This window comes from Adiantum capillus-veneris, chromosome 12, assembly GCF_014529385.1.
Source record: "Adiantum capillus-veneris isolate H3 chromosome 12, ASM1452938v2, whole genome shotgun sequence".
NCBI lineage: Eukaryota > Viridiplantae > Streptophyta > Polypodiopsida > Polypodiales > Pteridaceae > Adiantum > Adiantum capillus-veneris.
Window position 1 is genome coordinate 39,155,435 of NC_140942.1, and position 20,335 is coordinate 39,175,769.

The following is a 20,335-nucleotide window of genomic DNA, read 5'->3' on the forward strand; positions in this document are numbered from 1 at the left end:
GGAACGTGCAATAAAACCTCTACTCAACTTTCCATGAAAGTCATGTGTTGATATACTCATCAGTGGCAACCAAGTCCTTGACTTGCTATTGTTTCTTGCCAGTAGCCAACCTCATCAAAACTGATGATGAAGTTAAGAACTTGAGAATAATAGGCAGAGACTAAAACTAGTCGCAACATGCCTTTCATGATATGAAGCAGACTCCAAACTAGAAAGGTAACCGATCTAGTTGTGCCACTTCATGCTAACGTATGCACTTAACATATCCTTTAGCGTGGTTGACTAAGGTATGCGCTTAGCATATCCTTTAGTACTAAATAGAATGCTTGTAAACTCTCCATCCAACGTGGGGTGAATAGCGGAGAATAAGAGTGAGGTGCTTTCCCCAATCAATTAAAGACAGTATTTCATGATTGATGATAACCTACGATTAACCAAGTGAGGTTCTAGTCGGCTACTTGATGTAAATTTGAGCGAAGTAAACTCATTGAGTTTAGATCATCCAATCCCAAACACCCATACTAAACCATTATTGTATATGGTTGGGTGTGAACTCATACTAAAGTCGTTAGAGAGGTTACACTTGAAGTGAAAACTCTTGTAGAAACAATAAATTTCATGAATTTGCATGCCATTCCAAACAAATTTGTGTTAAACACTAGGGCCCATAACACCTAGTGTGCATGCATTTAACACAAACAAATCCGAACCGCAATTGCACGACGAGACTTGCCACGGCACGTATGTGAAAGCCTTGCAACAAGATTTGGACCATAACAGAATGTGAAAGGTCAGCCACACCTACATACCAACCATGAGACCTTCTCATGAACGTAGCATACTTGTCTATATGTAGAAATGACCTTCTATTAAGGTGGTTTCATAGCACCTGTAATCACAACAAATCTGTACGTAGTACTCGATAATTTTTGGCCACTGAAATTGTTCCTGATCTGGTGTGCTCCAAATGGTCTAATAAACGGACGCGAGCAGCACGTAGGGACTTTGTCATGACACATCATTAGGAATAAGGCGCCAGTGTCACTCCCTGAGACTCATATTCTCCACATGTGGAATATGTGTCAAATAAGGATGGCAGAGAAAGTGACATCCATCAAACACACATTGTGCTTGTGTGTGGAGGTAACTAAGAACACTCCGCGACGTGAGTGAGAGGGACCCTCATTATCATTGCTCCACATTGGCTAAATTGAACTCCTTGAGTTCCTAGACCATGTTGTGTCCCATGTGACAATATGTGCCAAAGAGAACCGTACCATGTAGGTCTATAATTGTTTCAACAAGATTCAAACCCATTACGGTATCTTGATGAACATGGAAGGGAGAAAATAAAAATATTTTCTCAAAATGCTATACTCATCCATGACCTTATCACTTGGCTAAAGAGAAAGCTGGATGAAATCCTTTTAGCTCAAACATCCCGATTACATAACGCAAAAAAACTTAATAGGAAAGTAAAATAAATCCAAAAAACATGTACTTACCATGAGGTGGAAATTACGGGATACTTACCCGCAAGTCAAGTGCAGCCCTCAGCCTGTTAATGTACCATAGCAAAATTTCTGTGCCTTGCTAATCACTAAAATTAGAGATTAATGAAGATAAAGAAATTGAACTTGTAACCCTTGGTGTTGCCGTGGAAATCCAAACCCCTAGGTATAGCTTGCAAAACTAACCCCCTTGGTGAAATGCACATATCTAGCTAGCTTCGTCTGGTATCAAATCATATTTACTTGGAATGCAAAAGTGGAACAGGGAACTAGATCAGTGAATGGGCATTAATGGACATCTCTCTCTCTCTCTCTCTCTCTCTCTCTCTCTCTCTCTCTCTCTCTCTCTCTCTCTCCCTTGTGTGCGGTTTTTATCATCTTTTGCCAAGGATGATGTACATGATGTGTATCGTGAACAAGGGCAGCTCAGATTCTTGCCATACGTGTTGTGCGACAGGCTCTAGGGAGAAACACACAGCAAAGCCTTGTGTGATGTGAAGAAGGGTAGGTTTAACTACTTGGATAGAATATATCTATGAATCCAGGATAAGCCCAGATTCACCAAAATGCAAGGTATAGTCTAATGGTAGTCACCCACAAAACGACAGAATATACAAAATCTGATAAAAACAATACCAAATGGGTGCAGGCTGTTTGAGAAGTGCACACCCTTCAAGTTATATTAGGGGGGAAGTCGACTTGGATGGAAGAATAGTGCAAGGATAATGGATAATATGGACACCAGGATTGGGGTGTGAGTGCAGAATAGAGCCGCACGTGATCCCAGCTTGTATATGTGCGCCATGCATGGTAGATAATTTTGTTGTAAAGAGAGAGATAGTGCCATGTGCATGAGGGATGCAATGGATGAGACACACAAGCAAATGAAGGTATGCTTGGGCACTCCTTGAAAGATACCACTGATTGAAGCTGCAAAGCATGCAAGGGCAAAGTGGAACAATTGCTTGCAGGGTTTTCCAATGGGGGGAGGCGGGGTTTGATCGGGAAGACAGTCATGTGGATGTGTCTGCACAAATGGGTGGTCTAATTGAGGTGGTGGTGGGTCATCGGAGACACCTACCTTGAGATTGATCAGCAGGTTCTCATGAGCATCGGTATTGCAACATCGGGGGCAAGCTGCAGCAGGGTGCATAATGGAAGTAATATCATGGTTTGTTGTGCCTGCCGGGTTGATTGATATGGAAACATGATCATTTGCAGGTGCAGGAGCATCCTCTCTCATCTCCTCTCCCCTAGGTTGCGGTTTTGGAGATTTTGGCATCAAACTTCGTTCCCTGCAACACTTTTAAAGAGGGGGGAAGGAAAAGATGATCTTTGGAAAAGATGACCTTTAGCTTGAAGGGATCTGTGCATGTTTAGTTATTATTATATTTATAAGGAGTTTGCACATGAAAGAAGGGCACTACCTAGCGCAATTTAGCGCAAATATGCACTGGCTAGCAAAGGTAATATGCAAAGGAGGGCACTGGCTAGCAAAGGAGGGCACTACCTAGATTTTTTGTTGAAGGGTAATATGCAAAGGTGGGACCTTTGGAGAGGAGAGTCTCCTTGATTTTTTCAACAAAATACTGTAAAGATAGCTTTAAAGATATCCGCTCAAGAATTAGCTTGGAAGGGATGTGTGCATGTTTAGGATCAAGGTTTAGTTAGCGCCCTTCTTTCTTATGCAAATTCCTTATAAATATAATCATATAGAGTTCCATAATCTATAAGCTAAGGGTGGCCATCCTACTTGAGCCAAGGATTCCTAGGTTTCCTTCCTAGAAATTTTATCGAGAAATTTAAAGCCAACTTGAATGAAAGCACCGGCAGGGAGGAGGGGGGGACTATGTGGAGTTGGGTTGTTGTGGGGACATGTTGTCCTATAGGAAGGTTTCTTAGCTATGCAACCTGCACTTCATGCACGCCACATGCCTTCTTGCTTTTGTGCATTGCTTTCACCACCGTTGCATTGTGCAAGCCCACGTAATGGGCAAACATCGTTGAAAATTTGATCAAGCGCACTTGCATAATGCAACATACCTTCAAGATGTGAGCATATTTAATTTCATATGGGGAAAAACCATGTTTGCCAATGATAGCCCATTTTTTGGCATGCACATAGTAGTGGATATTTGCAGGGGACATGTGTACACATGAATGTAAATAAATGTGTTTGGAAGATTTGCCAATGTGATATTGGGCTTCAAAGATGATGGAGCATGTACACATTGTAAATAGTTAGCTTTGGGTGTCAATAATTGTGTACATGAACATACTTGGGCAGGGTGTGAGAGCCTTGGATGTGGTTCCAAGTGGTTTTTTTGGGTCTAGAAGTTCAATTAACGTGTGTGAACACACTTAGGACTTCCGAGGCATTTTTTCTCTCACTAGGAGGTCTTTTCCCTATGCATTGTATATACGACCATCACTCTAGGGCTAATTTATCTTTCATTGTGTACTAAGAAATACTACTCTCTCTTGTGTGCCTTGAGCTTCCTTTGTCTTCTCAAAGCTGTGTGTGTTTCCCTGTAACCTTATTTTCAACAATTGGTATCAGAGTAGGTTGCATCCTCTCGGGCTTAATCACCAACATGGCCAACACACGCTTGCTCACATTCTCATATTTCTGTGAGCTTTTTTGAGTGTCAGTAGGTCGACAAATACTTCAGGAAAGCTTGTAGAGAGAGGTTTGCTCAAGTTTTCCATTTGGGCTCATTTCGGCTTCCGATTCCACTAAAGATAGTACTGCATAGACAATTTCGTCCTTTTGTGAAGATTTTTTGTCAGTGCCTTTTTCTGCTTAACAAGTCCCTTACAATCTTTTTCAAGTTGTGCTATATACCGCATGCTGGTCCCGCTTCATCTCTCCTCTTTTCGGGCAGTTTTCACATCAGGTGCATGCATTCGCCATGGTTGACAACAACATACATGTGTTCAAGATGTTTGCTGTTGAGGATAAATTGGATGGTATAAGTATAATCATTAGAGTTCCATACCATAAGGAATTCAAAAGATTTGCCAATGTGACATTGGGTTTCAAATATGATGGACCATGTACACATTGTAAATAGTTAGCTTTGTGTGCTTACAATAGTTAGCTTTGTGTGCTGGCAATCACATACATATACATATCTAAGTAGGGTGTCGAAGCCTTGGATGTGGTGCCATGTGGCTTTTTTTTCCCTCTCTAGGGTATTCTTTTGAGCTTCCTACAATGTCAATAATACAAGTGGTAAGTATGGGTATGGTCATCTTGCCCCAAAAGTTTGACACATACGGTAACTCTCTATTTGCGGCGCTCGATATGCAGTGATACACGAATCGCCTTAGAAGTGGTCAAAAATATAAATTTGCCATGAAGTTTGAGTATCAAGGATGAAGTCTACAAAATTTGGAGAAATTCAGACTCCGCCTGGTATTTTTGTCACAAACATACCTGTCGAGGGTCAAAACTAGCCAAAAACGGCCTTAAAAAGGTCAAAAATTGGGTCCAAATGGTATGAAAGGTTGATTTTTACCACATCACTCACGGTGCCATGAGTGTCCAAGCTGGGGTGTGCTTGCTAGACCAAATATCAACACTTTCACCTCTCTCTCTGTAAGAGGAAGCAGGGTTTCTATAGATGGTTCCAAGTATGCCTAAAGAGTGCAACATGAAGAGTTTCTTTGGCTAGAAGCATTTTCGTAGATTGTCCTTGTTACATACTATTTTCAGATTTTGATTGATTTGAGGATTCCAGTTCACTCAGAAAGCCTATGTAGATATTATGCAAGTCATTTTTCTTGTTTAGACTATAAACTCTTGTACTTCTCTATCAGAGAGATGCATAATTTGGGTGCTTCAAATCTCTTCATTGCCCTTGGGCATTAATTAATAATATTCAAAAAGTGGCAATGGAAAAGTCTCTCTCTCTCTCTCTCTCTTTTTGGAATTAGGGTTGCGAAAAGACACACACAGCTTGGAGAAGACGAAGGAAGCTCAAGGCACACAATAGAGAGTGTGTTACTTAGTGTGCAATGGAAAGATAGATAGCCCTAGAGTGATGGGCATATATACAATGCACGGGGGAAAAAACCTCCTAAAGATGGGAAAAATGCCCCGGCGGTCCTAGTGTGTTCACACACATCACTACCACATGTATATGGTAACAAATCCCCCCTGGAGTGATGCGGTGAACGAGAGCTGGAACATGAGTAAAGGGAAGTGCCATGCCCTGAGGACATGATCAGTCCACAAAGGGGAGTAAGCCCAAAGCTTTGCGGAAAGCTTCAAGATTCTCACGAGACAATGCCTTTGTGAAAAGATCTACAAGGTTGTCCTGTGTTGGCACATAAGCCAAGTTGATCTCTCCTGCTGAGAGACTTCTCCCTGACATAGTGGTAATGCACCTCAATGTGCTTTGTGCGAGCATGAAAAACTGGGCTCCTCGCAACTGCCAATGCGCTCTGACTGTCAGTGTAGATAGTGTTGACAGTGTCCTGTCCAACACCCAAATCAGCCATAAGGCGTCTGAGCCATACACACTCAACCGTAGCTGTGAAGACTGCCCTGTACTCAGCCTCACAACTCGAAATGGCCACAATAGGTTGCTTCTTGCTCAACCATGATAAACATGAACTGCTAAGCATGAAACAAAAACCACTTGTGGACACTTGCGTGTCAAAACAACCAGCTCAATCTAAGTCCGAAAAAGCATGTAAGTCTGGTGGCAATGATCCCCCCCTTGGGATAAAACAAGCCAAGGTGTAAAGTGCCACTAAGGTAGCGGAAAATCCTCTTGACAGCCTGCCAATTCTTAGACCCTGGGCTATGCATGAAACTGCTGACCTGTGAGACTGAAAACTAAATATGTGGCCTCGTGTTGCATACATAAATGAGGCAGCCAATAGCAGTTTGGTAAAGAGTGACATCAGCAGGATTGCCAGCATCATGTAGACTCAACTTCAAACCTGTTTCCATGGGAGTGGCAATAGGTTTGCAATCCTCAAGTCCAAACTTACATAGCAATGTCTCTATGTAACTTTTCTGACACAAGGCAATACCACCATCACACTGCTTAAACTGTATACCCAAATAATGATGCAACAGCCCCGTATCTTTCATCTTGAAAGTAGCATTCAAATCAGCCTTAAATTCAGCAATATGCCTCTCATTTGGTCCAATGATTAGCAAATCATCAACATAAAGAACCACGATGAGAAGTACATCACCCTCACGCTTTACATACAATGTGCTTTCTGTTGGACTGTTAAAAAAGCCTCGTTTAACCAAATGAGTGTCAGCTTTCTCATACCAAGCACGAGGAGATTGCTTCAACCCATACAAAGCCTTCTTACATGTACACACTTTGTTCTCTTGTCCTTTTATGACAAAACCGCGAGGCTGCGTTACTTAAACTTCCTCAAATATGTCACCATTCAAGAAAGCAGTAACAATGTCTGATTGATGTACATCCCAACCAAAATGAGCTGCCAATGCACATAGAAAACACACAGTAGTCATACGACAAGTGGGAGCAAAAGTCTCTTCATAATCTATGCCGTTTTGCTGTGCATAACCCTTTGCAACAAGTCGAGCCTTATGGCGATTGATCTCACCGTTCGGTTTGCGTTTCAACTTGTAAACTCACTTTGTACCAATGGCCTTTTTGCCAGGAGGCAAATCACATACAGTCCATATGTCATTTTCTATAAGTGCATCATATTCTGATTGCATGGCAGCCATCCAATTTTCTGAATTCTGTGCTTCATCAAAAGATAGAGGCTCCTCAACATCATGTAAGCTAGACACAGCCAAAGCATAAAAATCTGATGCATAAGATGCATGGCGAGAGCCTGAACGAGTACGGCTAGACATAGGTGCATCCAATTTACTGTCACGCAAAGTGTGCACCAGCCATTTTGGCATACCTCTAGCCTGCTCATTTTCAGCCCTTTCCTGATCAAGTACATCATGTACATCTGCATCTGTAATAGGCTGATCTCTAACATTTCCAAAAACCCCCATAGGCTGTACATTTGCCTCATTGGAAATTATATTCGTATTTCCACCACTGAAAAGAGGCAACAAAGTGTCATAAATGTCATGTGAGCTTACATTACTGTCTCTAGTACATGACAGCAAGGGCTGAACAAAATCTTCCACAAACACTACATCCCGTGAAACCAGAATACTTTTTGTTTGCGGATGATACAACTTGTAACCTTTTCTTTCAGCACTATAACCAATGAAAATACATTTGACAACCTTATCATCTAATTTTTTGCATTGTGTTTGTGGCACCAAAGCATATGCCAAACATCCAAAACCACGCATGTGCTCAATAGAAGGATTTCTATCATGCCATGCTTCATATGGAGTAATAGACTGCAAGGCTTTCGTAGGACACCTGGTTAGTACATAAGTGGCACACATGATGGGCTCAAGCCAAAAAGAATGCGGCAAAGCTTGACTTTTGACCATACATCGTGCCATTTCCGTTAGTGACCTGTTTTTCCTCTCAGCAACACCATTTTGCTGAGGTGTATAAGGTACTCTACATTGGTGTTTTATCCCACGACTAGCCAGAAATACATTAAATTCATGAGACATATACTCCCCCCCTCGATCGGAACGTAGGGCGCCCATAGTACATTTCGAGAAAGTTTTAGCCATAGCCAGAAATTGTTTGAAGCACATAAAAATGTCGGACTTCGCTTTAAGTGGGAATACCCATGCATGCTTGGAGTAATCATCAATGAAAGTCATGAAGTACAGGTAATTGCCCAAGGACGGAGTTTGCATGGGTCCACAAACATCACTATGCCCAAGCTGCAACCTCCATGTGGCCTGAACTGAACCATCCTTTGGAAACTTAGAATGCTGCATCTTACCTAAAATATATACAGCCTTCACAAACATGTTTGACAGGTGATTCAAGAGGCGGCAAAGAAGCAACCATATCATATTCCTGCAAACGCAGCAAACTAGCAAAATTCAGATGACCAAACCGTGCATGCGCAAGCTTTGGATCTGAAATAGCCGTTGAATCTGCAAGAGCCATTGTGCACATGCAAAAGGAGAAGGAAGGGCGATCAACATCATTATCCTTGAGAAACAATATGTTGATGTGTTGGCCAATAAGAGAACCAAGCATGATAAGGAGAAAGATGGGATAGAAGAAGAGAGGGATGATCAACCAAAGAGAACCAAGAGGCATCAACGAAGAAAAATAGGTCCAAAAGACTACCCTGTTGGTCAAGGTGTTGAAGACTATGATACTGTTGATGACACACAAAATCAAAAGGCTAATATATCCTTTGGTCAATTGGTGTCTTTAAAAATTGAAATGAGGAGGCAATGGATGTTGTAATTAGGGTTGCAGAGAAACGCACACAGCTTGGAGAAGACGAAGGAAGCTCAAGGCACACTATAGAGAGTGTGTTACTTAGTGTGCAATGGAAAGATAGATAGCCCTAGAGTGATTGGCGTATATACAATGCTCGGGGGAAAAAACCTCCTAAAGAGGGAAAAAACACCCCGACGGTCCTAGTGTGTTCACACACATCACTACCACATGTATATGGTAACAAAATTAGGGTTGCAGAGAAACGCACAAAGCTTGGAGAAGATGAAGGAAGCTCAAGGCCGACAATAGAGAGTGTGTTACTTAGTGTGCAATGGAAATATAGATATCCCTAGAGTGATGGGCTTCCATACAATGCTCGGGGGGAAAAACCTCCTAAAGAGGGAAAAATGCCCCGGCGGTCCTAGTGTGTTCACACACATCACTACCACATTTATATGGTAACAAATCCCCCTGGAGTGATGCGGTGAGAACGAGAGCTGGCACATGAGTAATGGGAAGTGCCATGCCTTGAGGACATGATCAGTCCACAAAGGGGAGTAAGCCCAAAGCTTTACGGAAAGCTTCAAGCTTCTCACGAGACAATGCCTTTGTGAGAAGGTCTGCAAGGTTGTCCTATGTTGGCACATAAGCCAAGCTAATCTCTCCTGCTGAGAGCCTCTCCCTGACATAGTGTTAATGCACCTCAATGTGCTTTGTGCGAGCATGAAAAACTGGGTTCCTTGCAACTGCCAATGCGCTCTGACTGTCAATGTAGATACTGTTGGCAGTGTCCAGTCCAACACCCAAATCAGCCATAAGGCATCTGAGCCATAGACACTCAACCGTAGCTGTGAAGACTGCCCTGTACTCAGCCTCACAACTCGAAGTGGCCATAGTAGGTTGCTTCTTGCTCAACCATGATATACATGAACTACCAAGCATGAAACAAAAACCACTTGTGGACACTTGCGTGTCAAAACAACCAGCCCAATCTGAGTCCGAAAAAGCATGTAAGTTTGGTGGCAATGATCCCCCCTTGGGATAAAACAAGCCAAGGTGTAAAGTGCCACTAAGGTAGCAAAAAATCCTCTTGACAGCCTGCCAATGCTTAGACCCTGGGCTATGCATGAATCTGCTGACCTGTGAGACTGAAAACTGAATATCTGGCCTCGTGTTGCATACATAAATGAGGCAGCCAATAGTAGTTTGGTAAAGAGTGACATCAGCAGGATCGCCAGCATCATGTAGACTCAACTTCAAACCTGTTTCCATGGGAGTGGAAATAGTTTTGCAATCCTCAAGTCCAAACTTACATAGCAATGTCTCTATGTAACTTTTCTGACACAAGGCAATACCACCATCACACTGCTTAAACTGTATACCCAAATAATGATGCAACAGCCCCGTATCTTTCATCTTGAAAGTAGCATTCAAATCAGCCTTAAATTCAGCAATATGTCTCTCATTTGGTCCAATGATCAACAAATCATCGACATAAAGAGCCACAATGAGAAGTACATCACCCTCATGCTTTACATACAATGTGGTTTCTGTTGGACTGTTACGAAAGCCCGGTTTAACCAAATGAGTGTCAACTTTCTCATACCAAGCACGAGGAGATTGCTTCAACCCACACAGAGCCTTCTTACATCTGCACACTTTGTTCTCTTGTCCTTTTATGACAAAACCGTGAGGCTGTGTTACATAAACTTCCTCAAATATGTCACCATTCAAGAAAGCAGTAACAATGTCTGATTGATGTACATCCCAACCAAAATGAGCTGCCAATGCACATAGAAAACACACAGTAGTCATACGACAAGTGGGAGCAAAAGTCTCTTCATAATCTATGCCTTTTGTTTGTGCATAACCCTTTGCAACAAGTCGAGCCTTATGGCAATCGATCCCACCATCCGGTTTGCGTTTCAACTTGTAAACCCACTTCGTACCAATGGCCTTTTTGCCAGGAGGCAAATCACGTAAAGTCCATGTGTCATTTTCTATAAGTGCATCATATTCTGATTGCATGGCAGTCATCCAATTTTTTGAATTCTGTGCTTCATCAAAAGATAGAGGCTCCTGAACATCATGTAAGCTAGACACAACCAAAGCATAATAATCTGATGCATAAGATGCATGGTGAGAGCCTGAATGAGTACGACTAGACAAAGGTGCATCCAATTTACTATCACGCAAAGTGTGCACCAACCATTTTGGCTTACCTCCAGCCTGCTCATTTTCAGCCCTTTCCTCATCAAGTACATCATGTACATCTGCATCAGTAATAGGATGATCTGTAACATTTTCTGAAACCCCCATAGGCTGTACATTTGCCTCTTTGAAACTTACATTCATATTTCCACCACTGAAAAGAGGCAACAAAGTGTCATAAATGTCCTGTGAGGTTACATTACTATCTCTAGGACATGACAGCAAGGGCTCAAGAGAATCTTCCAGAAACACTACATCCCGTGAAACTAGAATACGTTTGTTTGCGGATGATACAATCTGTAACCTTTGCTTTCGGCACTATAACCAAAAAAAATTACATTTGACAGCCTTATCATCCAATTTTCTGCGTTGTGTTTCTGGCACCAAAGCATATACCAAACAACCAAAAACACGCATGTGCTCAATAGAAGGCTTTCTATCATGCCATGCTTCATATGGAGTAATAGACTACAAAGCTTTCGTAGGACACCTGTTTAGTACATAAGTGGCACAAACGATGGCCTCAAGCCAAAAAGAATGCGGAAAAGCTTGACTTTTGACCATACATCGTGATGTTTCCGTAAGTGACCAGTTTTTCCTCTCAGCAACACCATTTTGTTGAGGTGTATAAGGCAATGTACATTTGTTTTTTATCCCACGACTAGCGAGAAATGCATTAAATTCATGAGAAATATACTCCCCCCCTGGATCGGAACGAAGGGTGCCCATAGTACATTTCAAGACATTTTCAGCCATAGCCAGAAATTGTTTGAAGCACATAAAAACTTCGGACTTTTCTTTAAGCTGAAATACCCATACATGCCTGGAGTAATCATCAATGAAAGTCACGAAGTAAAGGTAATTGCCCAAGGACGGAGTTTGCATGGGCTCACAAACATCACTATGCACAAGTTGCAACCTGCATGTGGCCTGATTTGAACCATCCTTTGGAAACTTAGAATGCTGCACCTTACCCAAAATACACCCTTCACAAACATGTTTGACAGGTGCTTCAATAGGCGGCAAAGAAGCAACCATATTAGATTTCTGCAAACGTAGCAAATTGGAAAAATTCAGATGACCAAAACGTGCATCCTAAAGTTTTGCATCTGAAATAGCCGTTGAATCTGCAAGAGCATTTGTAAAATTTTGTCCACACTTGTCATACAAAGTGAGCTTATAGAGCCCACGGCACAAAAGGCCAGATGCAAAAATTTGATCACCAAAACTGAGATCATGAATTGTACATCTGTCATCCACAAATTTGACTACAAGTCCAAGTCTAGCAAGTGCGGATACAGACAAGAGATTCTTCTTGATCCCAAGTACATAAAGTGCATCAACAAGTGTGAAGGAACTGCCATTTGTAGGAGTAAGCACAATGTTTCCAACTCCCTGAACTGGATAAGAGGCGTTGTTGGCACAAGTGACTGAATTCCCATGAGGGACAGACTCGAGAGAGGTGAACAATTCACGATGTGAGGTAATGTGCTTTGTAGCACCACTGACGAAATACCACACATGTGAATCTGCAGCAACTGACAAGCATGCATCATGGACAATAGGATTGTAAGTGCACTCTGCTCTAAAATCCCATTTTGCATCAACATCATCAACACAGTCTTCTTTCATAGCAGACTCAACAATGGCTGCATTTGTAGTGGAACCAACATTTGCAGTGGAACCACGCTCTTTCTTCTTAGCCTCTTTGGCCTTCAATTTAGGACACGACTTGATCAAGTGATCATTAGATATACAATAATGGCAACGCATTTTCTTTTTGCCCTTATCACCAGAATTTCCAGACGAAATGCTGCCAGAAGAAGCATTAGGAATAGAAGTTTTGCCAGTTGCAACAAAACCATAAGAAGTGGCCACATTGCTGTTACCACCCTTTCTTTGAGAAGCAATAAAATCCTGTTCAACTGCACACTGCCTAGTCCTGTTTTTTCAAGAAAGTGACTCTTGCAACAACAATGTGCATAATGCATCAAACTTGACAACCTCAGGATTTCCTTGGGTCATCAGTCTCCAAGTACTGGCAAAAGTCTGGTAGGAATTTGGTAAGGCATCAAGAACAGTCTGCACAAGGGAAGTGTCTGAAATGACTTCACCTGCAGAAATAAGTTGCTCATTGATATCCTTGACACTAGCAAGGAAAGTGTCCATGTCATCTTCCTCATGCATAATCTTAGACTCCAGCTCTTTACGCAGAAAAGAAATTTTAGCCTCATTGCGGCTTGCATAAAGACCTGCTAGAATATCCCAAGCCTGTTTTGGAGATTTTACTGAACGGATGTGAGGAAAAATGGTGCGCTTCACAGACAACGCAATCAATGCATGATCTTTTGCATCCTTTATATCCCGAAGATCTTGTTCTGGCGTAGGCAAAACAACTCTAACAGCAGCAATCCTTGCAGCAAGACCTGCAACATCCTCAACATCGCCTACATCCTCAGAACCAGGACATACATCAATGCCCTACACAATGTTCTAGACGCCCTTTGACACAAGAACATGTTGCATCATATCCTCAGCAGCGAACATTTTGAACACATATGTGTTGTTGTTGTCAACCATGGTAAATGCTGCCCGAAAATAGGAGAAACGGAGCATGAACAACACATGCTATATAACACAAACCATAGAAGACTATAAGGCACCTGTTATGCAAAAAACGGCACTGATAGAAATTCTGCACAAAATGATGAAATAGCGTGTGCAGTACTGGCTGTAGTGGAAACGGAAGCCGAAATTAGCCCAAATAAAAAATCTGAGCTCACCAAGCTCAACGAGCTGTCTTGAAATATTTTTTGACCTACGAACGCTCTCCAAAGCTCACTGAAATCGGAGAAAGTGAGCAGGGGTGTACTAGAGCAGATGGCGTATGCAACCTCCTCTGATACCCATTGTTGGAATTAGGGTTGCTGTAAGACACACACAGCTTGGAGAAGATGAAGGAAGCTCAAGGCACACAATAGAGAGTGTGTTACTACAAATTCTGATGAAAACAATACCAAATGGGTTTGGGGTGTTTGAGAAACCCTTCAAGTTATATTAGGGGGGACGTAGACATGAATGGAAGAATAGTGTAAGGAGAATGGATATTATGGACAATGGGATTGGGATGAGAGTGAAAAATCGAGTCGCATGTGATCCCAGCTTGTATATGCGCTCCATGCTTGGGGAGTTCACTAAAGTATATGTAACATAGCATGTGTGTTCAATAGAAGGGATTTTAATTTCTTAAAAATTTATAGATTCATGTGTACAAGAGGGGTATAAGGGGTAATTAAAATCCATTTTGGTGAATGCAAATGATATAAGAAAATTTTACTTAGTGAACGCCCCTGGGCTCCATGCATGTTAGATAATTGTGTTGTACACACACAAATAGTGCCATGTGCACGAGGGATGCAATGGGTGAGACATACAAGCAAATGAAGCTATGCTTGGGAACTCCTTGAAAGATACCACTGATTGAAGTTGCAAAGCATGCAAGGGCAATGTGGAAAAATTGCTTGCAGGGTCTCTATGTGTAAGAGGAATCACGGTTTCTACAGGTGGTCCTACATGTAGTCCTACCTTGTTTGTGTCTTGTTTTCGAGTGTATGGAGGAGTGAATGAAGGTTTCTCCTTTCAATTTTGCACTTGGGAGAGCTTATGAAAGCTATGAGGTTTTTATGTATGTGTGTGTGTGCAAGAAATTGAGCGAATAATGTGCGGGTTTTTACAAAACATTTTGACCCTGTATTGGTGCCATTGGGATTAAGGCTAATATGCCAAAGAGTCCAACAGATTGGATTTTGGTGAAGATTTTGTGATGGTTTGAGAGTGTTTGGATTTTTTTTCTTTTTTTTGTGGTTCTTCTTGTGTCTTTTGGTGGCCATCGATTGTGATTCCAAGCCTTGATCAACTCGACTCACTTCACAATGTCTACGGGTAGGCAAGGGCTTGTAGTTCAAGAAATTTGTATCTCAAATTGAGTTGGAAAAGGTTTTTCATTGAACTCTTGAGTATTTTTGTACAAGGGTGTCTAAGGGTGCGCAGATTGTCTTTTGCTCTATCATCTTTTGGGGAGCAAAAATTTCATGGTTGTGCACCTAGGTGACATGATTTTTCTAAGAAGTTTTAGCATCTTTGAAGAGAAAGTGGTGGTCTTTTTGAAGCACAAGACTTCAAACTTTTTGTAATTTCTCAAGAAAAGGAGAGTTGACTCCAAATAGATGGCTTCTAGTAGGCCAATGTTTATAGGAAAGGAAAAGGTGAAGCATTGGATTGTTGACTTTGAGTGCATACCCAGTTTGCATGCATTCTATAAATAATAAGGCTAAGCTTCATGTATTTACTCTTGCACTAAAAGGGGATGCGCATGAGTGTTCTTAAGGACTAGAGAAAGACCAAAAGTAGACATGAGATCAAGTGAAGAAAGTAGTTTTTGACAGATTGAGAAAGAAATTGATAGTGCCAAAAGCAATAACAAAGTTGAGAGGTTTTCAACAAGATGTTCATGACAACTTTTAAGAGTTTTGCAACTTTTTTAAGGGTTTTGGCTGCAATTAGAGGTTGCATCCCAAGTACCACTAGGGGATTTCCTCAAAGTACGTCAGTTTAAGGATTTTCTGCATGAAAGTGTAAAGGATAAGGTCGATCAAGAAGAACTTGCTACATTTGAAAGACTAGTGGAAATTGCCTAGGCCAAGAGCAAAGAGATCAGATGAAGGTGGGAGCAAGGCATGACACATATTGAACTAAAGGTAGTGCAATCAATGGTTCTTGTGGTAGTGGGTAACAGAGTGGACGGAGTGGTTCAAGGTCATGATCTAGTTACAACAAGGGCTTTGCATGATCTTGCCAATCAATTGCAAGAGTTGAGGATTAACAAAATTAATAGAAATCAAAGAGAAGAGAGGCCAAATGGGAAAGGCATGATAGGTTATGGTTGGTCAAGTAACGACGTGTTCATTATGTAATCATAATGATAAGATACAGAGCAATTAAGTATGATGTTAACTCAATGCACAATAAACTAAATGTGAACACACACAAGTTGATTATTTTAACACATGAAGAGTATTTACAATGCCTCTTATATAGGCACTATAGTGGAGATATTTCCACCAAGATATTTGTACAGAAGAGTCAAGAGGCAAGATGCCTTTGTCCCCTTTGACCCTACACATGATCACATGGCTCAACACATTATGTATTGGCATACAAATTCACATGACTCTGGAACACATGTCTGCATACATGGATACAGGTAATCCTCACATATTTGTGGTGTAACAACTCCAACACACCAACAATCCTAGAGGTTATTCATACGTTGTTGTGGTGCAACAAATCTCACACCCCAACAACCCTCCCCTTGTGTGTTTTGTTGCACTACTCAAATACATTCCTCCCCTCAAAAACACTAGGGTGAGACACACAAAACACAAGCCTCTAGACACAAAGGGTGTAGGCACACAAAATATCAGGGTTTAAGGATACACACAAGCCTCCCCTGGCACAAATAGAGGGTAAGGGACAATTGAGAGAATTTCTTACAATATATCATCATATACCAAGTCAACATTGTTGCTGTTCTTTTTGTCAAAAACATAATGTATTTGAGTAGTGCAACAAAACCCACAAGGGGAGGGTTGTTGGGGTGCGAGATTTGTTGCACCACAACTATGTATGAATAACCTCTAGGATTGCTAGTGTGTGGGATTCGTTACAGCACATATATGTGAGAATTACCTATATCCATGTAGACCACCATGTAGGTAGAGATGCGGTCCAGAGTCATGTGAATTTGTAGGTCAAGCCATCATCTGTTGAGCCATGTGATCATGTGTGGGGTCAAAGGGGACAAAGGAATCTTGCCTCTTGACTCTTCTGTACAAATATCTTGGTGGAAAGTTATCCTCTTGTAGTGCCTACATAAGAGGCATTGTGAAATACTCTCTGTGTATTGAATAATCAAGTTGTGTGTGTTTACATTTAGTCTATTGTGCATGAGTTAACATCTTAATTAATCTCTCTCTATCTAATCATTATGAAATCTCACACCCCAACAACTAAGTAGGGGCAAAGACTACAAGGAAGGGGCAAGGAGGATGCTACAGTTGAGGTGAAGGGATCAATATGCCCCTGATTATCTTGAACCAACAAGTGAAAGAAACCTGGGAACTTTCGTGAACGATCCTCCACCCAACCACCCTTTTATAGTCCCTTGGCTTGCAGGATCCCTTCTCCACTGGGCAGTCGGCCCTTGTCTAGAGGTCCTTGACCTCCAGGGTGGCCCTTGGCCTGACATTACTCCCCCCTTGGAGAAGCGTTTTCGTCCTCGAAAACACAAGTGATAATATCTTCATAAGAACACTAATGTTTTCCATCATGGCATCCCCCATGGATCTAACGGTTGGTTAGAGCTGGCGGAACCCGGTTCAGTAGGAGGTGCAATGAAATCAAGAATAACATCTCAATTTTCCACATTTTCGTCCTGTGAAACTATCTTGGTTAACCAAATCATAACCAACATAGTGTGAAGACTCCATGTAGAATTTCCTTGAGAATGCTAAACAAGTTATTACAATTAAGACAAACCTGGGTTTGTCTAAAGACAAAACCAGGTTTCATACTTTTTGAAGATACTGGAACGTGCAATAAAATCTCTGCTCAACTTTCCATGAAAGTCATGTGTTGACATACTCATCGGTGTGGCAAGCAAGTCCTTGACTTGCTGTTGTTTCTTGCCAGTAGCCAACCTCATCAAAACTGATGATGAAGTTGAGAACTTGAGAATAATAGGCAGAGACTAAAACTAGTTGCAACATGCCTTTCATGATATGAAGCAAACTCCAAACCAGAAAGGTAACCGATCTAGTTGTGTCGCTTTGTGCTAACGTATGCACTTAGCATATCCTTTAGCGTGGTTGACTAAGGTATGCGCTTAGCATATCCTTTAGTACTAAATAGAATGCTTGTAAATTGTCCATCCAACGTGGGATGAATAGCAGAGAATAAGAGTGAGGTGCTTTCCCCAATCAATTAAAGACAGTCTTCGTGATTGATGATAACCTACAATTAACCAAGTAAGGTTCTAGGCGGATACTTGATGTACATTTGAGCGAAGTAAACTCATTAAGTTTAGATCATCCAATCCCAGACACCCAAACTAAACCATTATTGTGTATGGCTGGGTGTGAACTCATACTAAAGTCGTTAGAGAGGTTGCACTTGAAGTGCAAACTCTTGTAGAAACAATAAAGTTCATAAATTTGCACCACTCCGAACACATTTGTGTTAAACACTAGGGCCCATAACACCTAGTGTGCATGCGTTTAACACAAACAAATTCGAACCACAATTCCATGACGAGCCTTTTCCACGACACGTACATGAAAGCCTTGTAACAAGATTTGGATCATATCAGAATGTGAAAGCTCAGCCACACCTAGGTACCAACCATGAGACCTTCTCATGAACGTAGCATACTTGGCTCACGACACATCATTAGGAATTAGGAGCCACTGTCAGTCTCTGAGACTCATATTCTACACATGTGGAATATGTGTCAAATAAGGATGGCAGAGAAAGTGACATCCATCAAGCAGAAATTGTGCTTGTGTCTAGAGGTAACTAAGAACACTCCGCGTCGCGAGTGAGAGGGACCCTCATTATCATTGCTCCACACTGGCTAAACCGAACTCCTTGAGTTCCTATACCATGTTGTGTCCCATGTGACAACATGTGCCAAAGAGAACCGTACCATGTAGGTTTGTAATAGTTTCAACAAGATTCAAACACATTACGGTATCTTGATGAACAGGGAAGGGAGAAAATAAGAATATTTTCTCAAATTGCTATACTCGTCCATGACCTTGTCACTTGGCTAAAGAGGAAAAACTTCTAGCTCAAACATCCCGATTACATAACGCAAACAAACTTAAAATTAAAGGAAAATAAATCCAAAAAACATGTAGTTACCACGAGGTGGAAATTACCCGATACTTACATGGAAGTCAAGTGCAACCCTCAACTTGTAAGCGTACCATAGAGAAATTTTTGTGACCTACAAACACTAAAATTAGAGATTAATGAAGATAAAGAAATTGAACTTGTAACCCTTGGTGTTGCTGTGGCAATCCAAACCCGTAGGTATAGATTGCAAAACCAAACCCCTTGGTGAAAGGTTGGAAACAACCTTTTGACTAGCCCTTGGCAGCTGGTGTTTCTTAAAAAACAAAGTGTGAAGGTGCCCAAAAATGAGCATCAACAAGGATTGTGTGATTTAGTAATCACATATGTGGTCATACCACAAAACTGTGATTCTATATGCACGCCTAGTGCTATATAGAAAACGTGAGATCCACGCAGGGTCAAACCCCTAGCTCTTATGGACAGCCATGCTGTCGGAAATGCTTGCTGCATCTATACGCCGTGTTATAGATCAGCCTATGCGAGTGTAAGTTCAACAAAAACTCAACTCAATCATTGCACCGAAAACATATGCTTACAAAATACCCATATGTAATGACAAGACTCTTGCTTGGTCATTAACATCAATGGGGACACTACAGATCCGTTCAAGCTCGAGAACAATAACCCAGGAACTGCCAACACTTGGGTCCCACCCTAGGTCTGACAATGGCTCTTAGCCTTTGTTGCTCATAGCCCTTATGTCAATAAAAAATTAGTGTTCAATGGATGAACCGATGAAGACTAATGTCGGTGACGTCTTGGCCACTTTCTAGCTGAGAGTTAGAGCACCTTGGCTTAGACTGACTCACGAGAAAAACTTGTATCAAAAGCTTCTTAGAAAGCTTTCATTATTCTTCAAGAGAACGAAGAAAGAGAGCATGCTGGGCTGAGGAACTTATCTTAAGTTGCTGGAGTGTGTACCCAACATGTGTGCTCTTACTCATCTTATGCCTGTCTTGCAACTTATCTTATAAGTATGCAACAATCTTTCTGTATGACTCTCGCATCAATCATGTACGGATCGTGACTATACGAGGATGACTTAAATAGGGTACTTTTCCTGTGAAATAAGTCCTAGGTTTAGGTTCCTTGTAGTGTTGTTCTGTGTTGACAGCCATCAAAAATCATGTTAAACAAGACATCACTTATCTTGTCCTTGACAGAGTTGCTAGTGTGATAGCGGAAGCGTAATTCATGAGGCAATAGAATTGAATCCACCTAGCTGGCATGCCTCGCATGCAGAATTGTAAGCCCTTGCCGAGATTGATGGCCTCAAACGTGAGAGCCAAAACAAAAGTGCCTTGCACA

General features: G+C 41.5%; 1 protein-coding gene across 1 annotated transcript; it reads right to left on the reverse strand.

The window, feature by feature from the left end:
• Positions 1–2,136: 2,136 nt before the first annotated feature.
• LOC147445614 (uncharacterized) lies at positions 2,137–2,754 on the reverse strand. Its single transcript, XM_086526077.1, has one exon. The coding sequence runs from the start codon at positions 2,752–2,754 to the stop codon at positions 2,194–2,196; it is 561 nt and encodes a 186-aa protein (XP_086382203.1). The 3' UTR covers positions 2,137–2,193.
• Positions 2,755–20,335: the final 17,581 nt, after the last annotated feature.